Raw genomic sequence first — 13,556 nt, 5'->3', positions numbered from 1 at the left:
GGTTTTGCACATTCTACCCAGACCCGGACACTAGTAGCAACTTAAGGAACACACCGGCGCTTGCCTTAAAAATAATTTATTCCAGAGCCCCCTCGACCGTGGGCAGAGTGGGGATCAAGCATATGTACAGCGTCACCCTCCCCTCTGACCCTTTTAACCTCTACAGGACGGGAGGTGGACCCTTGAGAGGGATGACACTCCCCTCCCTCCACAGTAAAGATTAGCATCTATTTTGGAGACGAAAATCAACAAGAGACAAAAGACCCAGCTCCAAGAGGGGTGGAGCCCAATGTGGAGAAGCCAAAGCATGTTCAAAGCAAACGCTTCACTCAGCCTCTCACAGCTAAGGCACTAGAGATCCCAACAGCCCTCTCTAACCCCCCACCCCCTGCCCAGTACCATCACCATACCAATTCCAGCCTGTACCCTTCCTGGAGCCAAGGTTTGGGAAGGAGCCAGCCAGAGGCCCTCCTTCCACAGACCTCACCTGGGAGACCAGCATGACTTCCAGAAGCTTCCGGAGCCCACCCTAAAGCCAAACCCCGCCCAGGGGCGTCTGAGGGGCTGGAAGACGGGTGGGCACAGAGGGCCAGAGGCAGTCCTTCCTTCTCTGGTGCAAAGGGCTCTTTGTAGCAGGATGGACGGAGTCCCGGGATGTAGTAAGGAGTCCACTCCAGCCCCAGGGGCCCCTCCTCTGGAGATGGGAAACCTTGGAAACTGCAGCCTCACTTGCCCCAGTTTAGGGCCAACACCAAGCGGGAATCATTGAAGCTTCAAGAAGAATGAGGCAGGACTTCAAAGAAGCTGAAAAAGAGGAATTCGGTGCTGAGAGGCCCAGGACGGAGTCTCCCAACCCCAATGCCCAAGGCTGTCCTCCCCCTGTGCTGGCAGATGAACCTGGACCCTGTGCATGTCTTCCTGTCTGTGGAACATCCCTTTCCAGAAGCCCCAGGGAGGTTTGCTGCAGCAACTGGTTTTCCTGGACAAGGAACAAGGCGGGAGGGGCGGGGTGCAGGGGGCTGGAAGAGCCCATGGATGGCAGCTCCCTATCCTGCCCCCTCCCAAGTTGGACGGTTCAGGCTGCGGGGTGGCTGGCATAGCCCTTCAGGGCCCTCATCCTGGCCCGGAAGTAGGTGTACACAGCCAGCAGGCCCATGAAGGACAGGGAGGAGAGCCTCACACAGAGGCTGATGTCCAGGTGGGAGAAGTTCCCTTCCAGCACCTGCAGCCACTGGCTCCGGCGCTGCCTGGCCCCGGCCTCTGGCTCCCCGTCAGGGATGCTGGCCAGCTGCTTGGAGCTGCGGCCCACTCGCCTCAGCTCTGAAGGGCCTCTGGGGAGGTTCTTCCCAGCCAGGAATTCAGCCAACAACATGGCTCCTGTCTCGCCTGCTCAAGCGTTGCCGCCCTTTTGGCTGCTCCAACTTATCCCTGTGAAGCCCCGCTATGTGCTCAGGAGCTTCCTGGTCTGGCTCATCTCTGGCCATGCTAAGGCCAGCCTGCGTCTCCTGGGGGTGACTTGCCCCAGGTCCCTCTGCTGGAACATCTGGGATGGTGGTTCCAGGGGACATTGTCCCTGGGCCCACCATGATCTCAGCCTTCTCAGGGCCCAGAGTAAAATTTCTGGTCGCCAGCTCCAGCTCCACCTGCCTTGGGGGGACTGCCATCCTCTATGCACCCCTCCGGGGGCCCAGGTCTGCTGAAGGAAGGTCTAGGACGATGTTGCTCGGGGAGAAGTGGGTCTTCAAGAAGTTGAGGATGTTGTCCAGGTCCCACACGGGCGCACCCTGGACTTCTCTGTGGCAGGCGGAACAGAGCTCACGGGGCGGCCACTGCACCTTGGGGAACTGGGGGTCCTCGCTGGGGGCACCTGGGGAGGGAAGCACACACAGGCTGCCTGTGACACACTGGCCACCCGGAAGCCCAGACCGCATTCTTCCATTCAGAATGCCAGCTCCCTCATCTGCAAAAAGGGGGCACTGCTGCCCTGGGAAAGAATGGGCACGAGAGAGGGCAGGTGAAAGACCTAGCACAGGGCCTGGCCCACCGCAGAGCCCAACACTGGTGCCTCGCTGGGAGAGGACGTTCCCACCCTCCCCCGCCCCCAGAACTCCACAGCTGCCCTTCCAGTCACTTCCCCGTGTTAACCCACCGTCTCTCTTTGTCAACTTCACTGCTGGTTTGTACCCCTGGACCAGACATGAGAAAGGGCAAGAAGACTCAGAACGATCTGTCTTGCAGACTTTGGTTGGTCCACTAGTATGTATCTTCTTTGCATTTTTCTAAAATTTCCCAGGTTTTATGCAAGTGAAGATACATTCTTTTTGTAATCAAAGGGAAAATGTTTTTAAAGCAAGAGTTCAAGGCACATGGTAGTTACGAGGCATTCTCCTTTACACCCTGCGGCCCTCTGGGGTAGGTAGGAGTTAGTGGAATTTCTTCCTCAGGTGGGCCCCAAGGCGTGGGGTGTGGGGAGGCCTAGGGGCCTGGATGGGGAAAAGGACACTCGGGAGAGAGTCAGGAAGTTGCCCTTCCCACCAGGCTACTGGGACCCCAAGCAGGGCTAGCACTGTGGGCAGAGCCCCAGGCTGAGCCCGAGGGCCTGCCACCGGTCCCTCTTCCAGTGTCACCTGGGGAATGGCAATCAGCCCATCTCTCTTGGAGGAGGCACCTCCCCTAAAGGGTTTAATAGGAAAAAAAAGTTGCTGGCCAGAATGAAGCAGCAGCAGCAGTTAAGTGATGTAAAAATCAGAAGGATTATTTTGGGGAGGGAGCAACATGGAGATTCCAAGGGTCCAGTGAGAAGTAATAGTGATCAGGCCTTGCAAAGTGGGCACTCCATTTGCACCTGCTCATTATTGTTACTAGTTGATCTGAAAGGACCCCCCCGCCCCGCGCCAGAGAGAGTAGGACACTGCCTTCCTTTCGGCCTTCCTCTCAGGGAGAGGCATGGGCTCCTGGCCCTCCAGCAGCAGCTGGACCCCCAGAGAAGCCAGGAGCCTGCAGGTCATGAGGCTGGAGGGTCAAATGAGCATTTGGTGGCAGGGGCGGGGCAGGGGCAGGGAGAGAAGCGGGGGTGGGAGGAGAGAGGGGCACGTGTCTTCTGTTGAAGTCCACCAGGAGGTCCCAGGAGACGCAGACCAAGTGCAGCGGCCTGCACAGCCACCTGCTCCAGGGGCTCCTTTGACCTTGGCCCCGCCCCAGGCCTCACCCCTCCACCTCCCGCCCCTGGGAGGTCTGTCCCAGCCAAACGCACTTCCTCTCTCCCCACAGACAAGCCCAGGCTCCGTCCACAGGTGGCTCCCTCCCCAGCCACCAGCTTCTGGTCACCCCTGGAGTTTAATGCTTTTGCCTGTTGGACCCATCTGACTCCTGTGCAGGGGGAATAGAAAACACTGTAAACGAGGTATATTCAGAAGACAAGGCCTCCCCCGTGAGAATCGGTCCCTGGTTTTTCTAGGAAGGACCAGGATTTTCTCTTCAAGTACATTTTATCGTTATACCCCTCCCAGGGCGGGGAGAGGCCCAGCTCTCTCCTCTCTGTTGGTTTGAGTAAGGGGCCAAGAGCCAGAAAGCAGGACATGCGAGGCAGGAAAGGGACCCCAACAGGCCAGAGGGAGGGGCCCTGGTGTGGGCGAGAGAGTGAGCAATGGCGTCGGAAGACCAGGGTCTCACGGTGCCAAGGCCTGAGTTTCCTCATCTAGAAAATAGGTCTAATGATACTGACGTACATCAGCAGGGCTGGGAGAGCATGTGGAAGGGCTCTGGGTGCTGAGAAGCACCGTGAAACACGGGGTGTAACCTAGAGGACAATGAAGGTCCCGTCTCCTGCCTCTGGTCCCAGACTGCAAAGCTCCCCCGCCTCATCCTCCCTCCGCAGGTGACTCCAGCCTTGGAGGCAGCCCTTCCTTACCTGCGAGGCGAGCGTTGACCTTGTTGTGGCTAGACCAGAACCAGAGCACGGCGTTGTTCAGACTCCCCACCCGGTGCATGGAGGCAGTGGCCACCTGCTCAAAGTGGCCAGCGCAGTCTCGGCAGCCAAAGAAGAAGCGAACGTAGCCCCGGATGGCCTGGAGGACCTCCTGGGCCTTGGCTACGGGGGAGAGGAGACTCCAGTCACAGGGGCCCTTCTGGCTGCCTGCCCCTGCTGGCCACACGACCGTTCCCATCACAGGCCCACCGTGGTCGCCTCTGCACAGGGAACACACACCCCAGCCCACCTGGTGAGGGGCTCAGGCCTCCCTGTCCACTTCACCTCCCAGGGGTCATGTTAGAGTTGACCCCCATCTCCTCCCAAACTCGTACACCTCAGTCTCCCCTGTCTGCCTCTTATCCAGGCCCTCATCGCTTACGGACACTCAGGATAAAGTCCAAACGCATCGTCAGGACGCTCAGGCTCTTAGAGACGTGGCTGGAGAGGGAGGCAGGGGCCAGAGTGTCCATCACCCACCCCGTGGGCCCCTACTCTGCCCCTCCTGCTTTAGGCTTCCTGTTCCACCTCGCTCCCCATCGTGCCGTGCTGCATCCAGAGCCCATCCCGATCTGGCTCTGAACGCTCCCTAATTTGTCTCCATTTCTCCCCAGCCCCCTCACTTCCTCCCACTGGGCCCTCTGGCCTGGCAACAGCACAGGCCCTGAATACCCCCCACCTCTTCTCGCTCTGACACGGGCTCCTCCCTGAAGATACCACTGCTCCCCCAAACCCACCCCCATTAAACCCCTCTGTCTTCCACACTCAGGGCTGGAGGTGGCGGAAGTACCCTCCCTGCTGCTGCTGGTTGCTTCCAAACTCTCTCTCCTCCCTGCGGCGAAACCCCCAGCCCTTTAAAAGCTCCATCTCCGAGTCTGACCCCTCCATGCACTGGGACTTCAGCACCCTGCTCTCTGTCCCACTTACCACCACTGCCCGTGCCCTCGGTTCTGGCGACGTCAGTGCCCACGCCAAGCTGTGCCTTGCCTCTCACCTCCTCAGCGCCCCCGGCTCCTGCTTCCACCCCTGTCACCCACTCACCGCCTGCCCTGCAGCTATCCTCGCCTCCTCCGCCTGCCTCACGCTCTGGACCTCACCCCTCTAGCCTCCTCCAAGATTTCACTCCTGGGAATATTTTCTTGTGTTACGGCATCATCAATTTCTCCCTTGTATGGGCTCCTTCCGACAAGAAAAAAGAACTACAACGAAGAAACTCCTTCTCTGACCCCACTCACACCCCAATCACTCCCCCATTACCTCCAACTTCTTCCCGGCTCTTCTCTCTTCAGCCCAACCCAACCAGGCCTTTCTCTCCACTAATCCACTGAAACAGCTCTTGCCAGCAAGGTCCTCGCCCCACCCCACCTCCCCACTCGGCTATGTCCTTGCTCTTGAAACTCTTTATGTTGGGGGATCTCTTGAAATTGCAATGGCCACTCCTTCTTAGTCTCCTTTGTTGGCCCCTGCTTCCCTAGCAGAGGTCTGGATGCCAAATGCCCCAGAGCTCAGGCCTCAGCACTCTTCTCTGCCCATCCACTAATGGGCTCCTCCAGTCCTTAACTACCGTCTATATGCTAATGACCACAAGATTTGTATCTCTATCCTGGACCTCCCCCCAGAACTGCAGACTCAACTGTCTACATCTCCATTCAGAGATCCAATAGGCACAGACCACTAAGTGTACCCTCCCCCATCCACTCCCTCCCCGCCCTGAGCCTTCCCATTGCTCGGCTCATAGGACCGTCATCTACCTGACGTTCAGGCCCAACAAGTCCACGGTCCGACCAAAGTCCTTGATCCTGCATAGTCTTCACCCAATCCGTCACTGAGTCCTATCAGCTCTACCTTTAAAATATTCCCAAACCTGCCTACTTCTTCTTCCACGTGCACACCTACAACTCTAGTCTAGGCCACCACCACCTCTCCTGGACAAGTTCCACAACTTCCTAATTGGCTGCTCTGCCTCCCCCTTGCCCTGCTGTAGCCCACCCTCCACCCAGTAATCGCTCTAAAGCACCGATCTGTGCATCACTCCCCTGCTTAAGGTCCCTAGTAGATTCTCATAATGCAGAGACTGAAATCTACCTCCCTCCCTCACCAGGACCTCCAAGTGCCCACCTCCTCTCCTGCTTCCCCCACTCCCAGGCTCTGCCACACTGGCCTCCTTTTGGTGCTGCACACACACCAGACTTCTTCCCTGCACTTACTAGTCCTTGACCTGTGTTATGGGCTGAACTGTGTCCTCTAAAATTCTTATGTTGAAGTCCTAACCCTGAATCCTTCAGAATGTGACTGTATTTGGACACAGCGTCTTTAAAGAGGTGATTAAGTGAGAATGACGTCACTGGGGTACATCCTAATCCAATATGACTGGTGTCCTTGTAAGAAGAGGAAATTGGACGCAGCCAGGAACACACCCACTGAGGACCATGGGAAGACCCAGGGAGAAGATGGCCATCTACAAAACCAAGGAGAGGCCTCAGCAGGACCAACCCTGCCAACGTCTTCATCATGGACTTCCAGCCTCCAGAACTGTAAGAAGATACGTTCCTGTTGTTTAAGCCACCCAGTGTGTAGCACCTTGTTATGGCAGCCTGAGCAGACAGCCCGGGAGGCTCTCATCCCAGATGTCCCACCGCTGCTTCCCTCTCACCAATCAGGTCTCAGCACAGGGGCCCCTCCTCCGAGAAGCCTCCCCCAGCCAAACACCCTGTCTAAACACAGCATCCCCTCCCCAGCCCCTCTCCCCCACCGCCTGGCTCTGTCTTCTTCACCGACTCACCATCACACCTGAAATGATCTGTGTGTTTACTGTCTGTCTCCTGCCACTGGACTACTGTCCCCTTGAGGCAGGGACGTCTCGCTGCATGCACTGCTGTACCCCACCCCTAGAGCAGGGCCCGGCTCTTTGGAGACGCTCTGTAAATCCGGGCTGACAGGCTGGCTGGCTGTCCGCATGCCCGGTAGCTCCCCCAGTTCCCTCTGCCTCTGCGCAGGCCGTCTCCTCTGTCGGGGACTCCTGTCCATCATTCCCCCTCACTTACCTCCTCCCGCCCTTCCCGATGGCGTGGAGCGTTCCCTCTCTTCCACCCACACATCCTGCTCTCCCCCTGGGCCCACCTGTCTCACAGTCCACTGGGAGCAGGGACTGCCTCTTCCTCCTTTGTGTCCTCCAGGCTGGGCCAGGGCCTGGCGTCAGCCTGGCCCCTCAGTGAGCTAGATGCCCACCCGTTCAGTGGCTGTGTGTGGCTGTGGGGCAGTGTGGGTCGTGGAGAGCAGCTGCACAGTTTGGGGATGAAACAGGGCAAAGGGGGAAAAGTACTTCCCCAGGTTCCCCTAGAAAATGATTTTTCAGTGGGAAGTGCAGTAAAATTGTTCAGAGTCTACGGTATCAGCCGCATAAATTGTGAAATAGACATAGTTCTTTTCTTTATGGGAGTATAAAAAATAGAACCAGAACTCTCTCGTGAAGACTAAAAATAAACCAGGCTTATGGCTACAAGAAAGCCAGGGAGCAGCCTCACGCCGGTTTGTGGGGCACCACCTCGGGGGCAGCGGGCAGGACTGAGTGGCTACTCCGGGCCCTCCCCGCTCTGGTTCCAAGCTGCAAACGCGGACTCCCCTACATTCAGGCCTGCAGCAGGGAGCCAGCGGAGGCACAAGGGGTGCACAGGCCCAGACTCACCTGTTTCTCGTGAGTGCTCCACATGTTGCCGAGATGCCTCCACGGTCAGGAAGTGGAAGAGGACCCACAGGGAGCAGGGAAAGCCGCGGAAATGCGGCTGACTCCCTCGGCAGCCTACCCAGTTCACCTTGTCGGCAATCACAGCACCCTAAGGGACACATACGAGCATGAATGCATATGTGGAGAAGAAAAAGGAGTTGGCGTGGGAAGTGGGGAGAGCAACTTGCAGAAGACTCCAGGTCAGCACGGAGCCCCAGAACAAGTGGTCCCTTTCTCAGTTTATCATCTTGAAGGTGGCATTTCCCTTCCACTGGCGACACCCATCAAAGGAGCAGGAGGTCTGAGAACCCGTGACACAGACCAGGTCACACTGTTACTCTAGCCTTAGCCTCTCCTCTGTAGAATGAGGGGGGTCATCTCTAAGGTCCCGTCAAGCTTTGACACCCCACACGTCTGTGAGGTTCTGCACCTCTCCTGGCTGACGTGCCCACCTTTGCAAACAGTGGTGAGAGCGGGAGCCCAGAAAGCTGCCCCTGGACAGAACCGGTGCTGAGGAGCACAGCATGCCGGGAAGCAGCAGAGGGCTGGAATTAAAAGCTCTCTCACCACCGGGGTCTCACAACTGGTTCTAAATCCCAGCCCAACCACCTACTGGCTGTATGATCTTAGACAACTGACTTGACCTCTGTTTCTTCATCTGCTAAATGGGGATAATATCTGCCTTCCACTCATGCCGTGGGGATTAAGTGAGGTCTGTACAGAGAGAGTTCAATAAACAGCAGTTTACTCGCTCCTAATGGAAGGACCCGGCCACGATCACTGCCTCCCTCCTGAGTGCAGGTCGGTGACAGAGGTCAGAAGTGACAGGGTGAAGTCCTTCCACTCCCATAGATATCGAGCATGAGGTGGAGATCCTCCTTAGCCCTCCCACACTCACCTCCTTCCTGCTGTCCAGGGCAGCTTTAAAGAAACCGTAGGGAATTTTCTTTCTCTGCTGCTTCTTGAGCCAGTCATTCATGGAATGCAGGAAGTTCTGGACCGAGGGCTGGCCAGGGAAGTGCTATGGGAGCGATAAGGGGAGAGTGAGAAAGAATTCCCCCAGAGTTCCGCAGTCCTGGGGAAGGCCGGGGGCCAGGCTGAAGTGCGCCGAGGCCGTTTTTTAGAATGTTCCAAGACCACCAGGAAAACATCCTGCCTAACACCCACATGTGGGCTCCTCACTACCTTTGCTCTGGGGCACCTGCGAAGGCGAGGGGGAGGGGTGGGCAGAGGCGCTCAGTGGGACCAGGCCCTCAAGGCCGCCCCCTCTCCAGGCTGCAGGCTCCGGTTCTGACCCGAGCACACGCTCACTGGGAGGAAGGCTGAGCACCTTCCTGTGTCGCTGCCCAGGGCTGCTGGGACCCCTGGGCCACACGGGCCTCTCTTCAGCTCATCTTCTGATAGAGCAGCTGACTCGCTAACTGACCAGCTGGGCGAGGCTGGCAAATGGCCTTTCATTTGTATTCCAAGGGCTGCCAATGGGGACAAGGCAGTGCAGGGGCTTGAGCCGAGATCCAAATCTTGATGGGAACTCCCAACAGTCTCTGAGGAGCATGAAAAGCCACTCTGACAATAAGTCAACTCAAATCGGATTAGTATCAGCACTTTAAAACCACAAGGACTCCAGGGAGGAGGATGGACGCCTGTGTGTGCACAGGCACGAACACACCCAGGGTGGGGGAAGGAGGGAGAGAGAGGGCTGCAGTAGCAGAGCAGGTCAGATAAACCACGAAGAGGCAGGTCGAGAGGGCAACACAGAGAAACTCAAGAGGAAAAACAGCAAAGAAAAACATTGGTGAGAAGAAGGGTGCTGGAGACAGGAATGATCCCTAAACAGAAAAACCTGCCAAGGGACCCAGTCCTCTGAGAAAGTCATGGCGTATTCTTATCTCCAGGCTGGACACTGTCCCCCAGCAGGAGAAGTGGCCGGAAAGAATCCTGTGCTTTGACACGCTCCCTCTTGGTCAGCTCACACGGGCCTCTGGGCTCTCGACACAAATTTACAGCTTCAAGTCAGCGTTTCTCACTGACCTTCACCCATCGTCCTGATTTGGAAGGATGACGCCCTCTAAGGCCACGGTGTCAGGAGGAAGGATGAATTAAGGGGCTCTGGACTACAGGGAGTCACCCTGCGCCGGGAGCAGGGAAACCCTGGTGACCACACGCCACCCAGTGGCCAGTCCTGCCAGCCGCTTCCGTGAGGGAGCAGGGAGATCCCGGGCTGGGCCGCAGGGCAGTGCCTCCGGACTGGCCATACTCACAGTTGACAGGTCCCTAAGGCTGAGCGGGCAGAGTGAGCTCTGCTCACTCAGACTTTCAGTGCTCCACGCACGTAGTGCATAAGGGTGTGGGTTAGATGAGACGCAGGCGCAAATCTCAGCTCAGCCACTCACTGGCTGGAGGACCTTGGGCAAGGTGCTTTACCCCTCTGGGCCTCCATTCCCCTCTCCGTGATGGGATAATGCTAGTACCCACCCCGCGGAGTCCGTTCTGAGAAACGCAGATAAGCTAAAACACAAAGGAGTACCTTGCAGAGTCTGACACCTTGTCAGAGCTCAAGAAACGGTAGCTGCTACTATTACTGCTACTCAGGATAAAGCTACCCAGGCAAGGGTAGGGCCAGAATACTCCGCAGTCTCCAGGGGCTGTGCTGCACAGCAGATGCCCCTGAGCCCGTGCCCCCCAGCCCTCCACTTTCCTCTCTGAGGGCCCTGGCTTCTGGCAGGGAGGACTCCTTCACTCCAAACTCAGTTCCAGCATTGCTGAGGGCGGAAGCTCGGCGGGCACCACTGAGAGGGTGCTGCTTAAGCCTCTGCTCCGCTCAGGCATTTCCTGGGTCTCATTCTTTTCCCTCACACTGGCTGCAACAGTCCCACTGGGAGCCAAACCCAAACCAGCTTTGAGTCCAGCTGAGAGAGGCAAGCAGCACACAATAAACAATTCCCCTGGGATGAGTTCTTCAGAGTGGATTGGACTGGGCGGGGGGGAGGTAAGAGGACCCCCTCTCTGCTTCCTGGGGCCCCGCCTCATGTGTCAGGCAGGAAGACAGCACACAGAACTACTCGAGGACTCTTCCCCTCTGATTCTCTGGGCCAGCCACCCTGGGCCTCAGCAACTTGAGGACCAAGCGGCTCACAGAGCCTCTGAGGAAAGGCTCTATTATCAGACTGGGCTGAAGAACAGGGGCCCAGTCCGCGTGGAACATCTGAGAGGGGCTGAAAGCTGTCTTGCCTTAGATGGGAACAGCACTGTGACAAGCACTTGCCACCTCACAGGGTCCTCGGTGTGACCACAGATGCCCGTCACTAAGCCACGGGGACCAGAAGGCCAGGACTGGTGAGGAGACCACCCCCAGAGGTAGCCCCAGCGGCCCGCAGACCTGCGCCAGAAGGAGGGGCTCAGACCTGGCTCCCGGGGGGCCGAGGGTGGCTGAGTCAGCAGTCAGCCTCTGAGGGGGACCGGAGCCCGCATCTGACTCAGCAAGTCCTCGGCAGCCAGAGCCTCGGGATGTAAGTAGGGCAGCACTGGCGGTGGACCTGCAGCCGCAGAGAAGCATGCGGGGAGGGAGGAGGCGGCAGGTGCAGAGGGAACAGGCAGCCCGCATCTCACCTTCAGAGGCGAGCAAGGAGCGTGGCAGAGAAAGGGCACAGGCTCTGAAGCTGGGACCCCAGTTCAAATCCTGGCCACGACATCACCTAACAGGAGGCCTAAGGCACATCACCTGAGCGACCTGTACTTCTTAAATGGGGGTAGCACTTGCCACCCTGCGGCGAGATTAAGAGGATTAAATGCCTGACACACATCAGGTCCTCAGGAAGTAGGAGCTACACTTGGAGGAGTAGCCATGCTGGCAGGAAACTACGAAGGAATAAGGAAGGCGCACGGCTAAGGCCAGGGAGCTGCGTCAGACTTTGGCCAGAGTCTGGGAGGGAAAAGAGGAGATTCAGAAAAGGCTTCTTTCCTTCACTGGGGTCCACGGGCCCTGCTTTCCCAGTGACCATGGCAGGGAGGGAGAGGCCACACTCCAGGCTCCGCCTGAGGTGGAGGACTCAGGCAGGCAGAGCTGGCTGGGAATATCCCCAGGGCGTCAGGCCCTGGGTCCCCCCCACCCCCCTGCACAGGGTGGGGTTGGGGAAGGGGGTTGTCGCTGGTGGTACGGGGCTGACGGGAGGAGGGCGCAGACCGCAGGGTAGCTGCCCATGGTAGACCGGGACAGCCGCGGGTCCAGGTGTCCAGCCCGACCACGAGCTCCTGAGGGAGGGGCTGGCCCGGCGCCTGCTTCAGGGATGCGCACTGATCCCGTGTGGTGTGGGGCTGCCCGACAAGGGAGGGCAGGGCCCTGCTCACCTGGGCCAGCACCGACATGAACTTTTTCAGGGCCACCAGGCGCTGCCCCTCCAGGACAGAGAACTTGGCCACTTCTACCCGGAGGATGTAGTGCAGTGCAGATTCCAGGTCAGCCATGTAGATCTTGGAGCTGAGGACCCAGAGGGAGCCAGAGAGAGAAAAGGGTATTAACCATGGGGCAGGGGCAGGGGCTGGGGAGGAGCACCCAGGGCCAAAGGGAGAGAAGAGGAGGCACTACTGATGGTCACAGAGTCCTGTGAGTTAGCACTTGGGGTTGGGGAGGGAAGGACTGGGAGTTTGGGGTTAAAAGATGCAAACTATTATACATAGGATGGATAAACAACAAGGTCCTACTGCATAACAGAGGGAACTATATTCAATATCCTGTGATGGACCATAATGCAAAAGAATGTCTGTCTGTGTATAACTGAGTCACTCTGCTGTACAGCAGAGATTGGCACAGCACTGTAAATCGACTATACTTCAGCAAAAATAAAATAAAATAAAATAAATAAGTTAGCACTTGGCTCTGCCAGTAACTACCTGGGTGACCTTGGGCGAATTACTTAACTTCTCTGAGCCTCAATTCCTTATCTGTAAGATGGGGATAGTAATAACTTGCTCACAGGTAGGTTGCTGAGAGGATTAAACAAAAGCACAAGTGTAAAACTCTCAGCAGCTCCTGGCACAGAGTAGGGTTCCCCCTCTGCAGGTCCCGGGCCAGCCTCTCCCATCACTCACTAAAGGTGTTTTTGCCAGGCCACTAGTAGAAGGTTGAGCTTCATTCTCTGTTCTGAACAGAGATCCCTAGGGACAGACAAGTAGACCAACAGGGGCGCACCCACACAACATGGCTCGAGAAGCTGGGTGCTCTTTGAAAGACCAAGGGTTTGGCTGCCCGCCAAGGCTGAGAATGGGGTTGGGGAGAAGGGGAAGTGGGGTTTACATTTATTTTGGCTGACGTCCTTGCAGCTGCCAGACCCTGGGCGTCAGGGCTCCATCTCGCACCCCTCGGGCTGACCCCAGCCCTGGGGGCAGGCTTGCAGGCTCCAAGCTGGCTGCTTACCCCGTGCCCATCACGCTCTCGTGGGATCTGGGCTCAGGGTCCTGAGGGAAGGGCTGCTTCTCTACCCCTGCCTCCTGACCCCTAGATTCTTGCCTCCTTCTATGGTGGGCTAGCTCTGGGAGCTTGGGCAACTCAACCCGCCTCTCCGGCCTCAGTGATCTCACCTGTAAAATGGACTCCTGCCCCCACCTGCCTCCTGAGGTGGTGGGAAGCCAACAAGGTCAGCTGACGGGGTGAGCACTGTGGGCACCTGCGCTTTACCCTCGTGCCAAAGTCCCCTCCCTCTGCTCCACTTCCGTGTCCTGGGGCCTCAGTTTACCTCTCCGTTCCTGTGTTCTGCCTCAAGGAGTGGCCCCCTGACTAAAGGAGATAATGGACGCAAGTGCCCAGCAGAGTCTGGCACGTAAGACTAGAAGTGTCAGCCATAATAGCAATTTGAATGATCTGAATAA

The 13,556-nt window shown here is 57.5% G+C and overlaps 1 protein-coding gene across 1 annotated transcript in view; it reads right to left on the bottom strand.

The window, feature by feature from the left end:
- Nucleotides 1-821: 821 nt before the first annotated feature.
- The window catches only part of QSOX1 (quiescin sulfhydryl oxidase 1), a 39,392-nt gene continuing 26,657 nt past the window's right edge, over nucleotides 822-13,556 (bottom strand). The window contains 6 exon segments of the mRNA XM_036853612.1: nucleotides 822-1,379; nucleotides 1,381-1,867; nucleotides 3,911-4,090; nucleotides 7,653-7,800; nucleotides 8,590-8,712; nucleotides 12,039-12,168. Of these exon segments, the coding sequence (XP_036709507.1) occupies nucleotides 1,076-1,379; nucleotides 1,381-1,867; nucleotides 3,911-4,090; nucleotides 7,653-7,800; nucleotides 8,590-8,712; nucleotides 12,039-12,168 (1,372 nt within the window). The 3' untranslated portion in view covers nucleotides 822-1,075.

Source organism: Balaenoptera musculus, chromosome 1 (assembly GCF_009873245.2).
Source record: "Balaenoptera musculus isolate JJ_BM4_2016_0621 chromosome 1, mBalMus1.pri.v3, whole genome shotgun sequence".
NCBI classification, from domain to species: Eukaryota; Metazoa; Chordata; class Mammalia; order Artiodactyla; family Balaenopteridae; genus Balaenoptera; species Balaenoptera musculus.
This window is presented reverse-complemented; position numbering and strand designations above follow the sequence as displayed.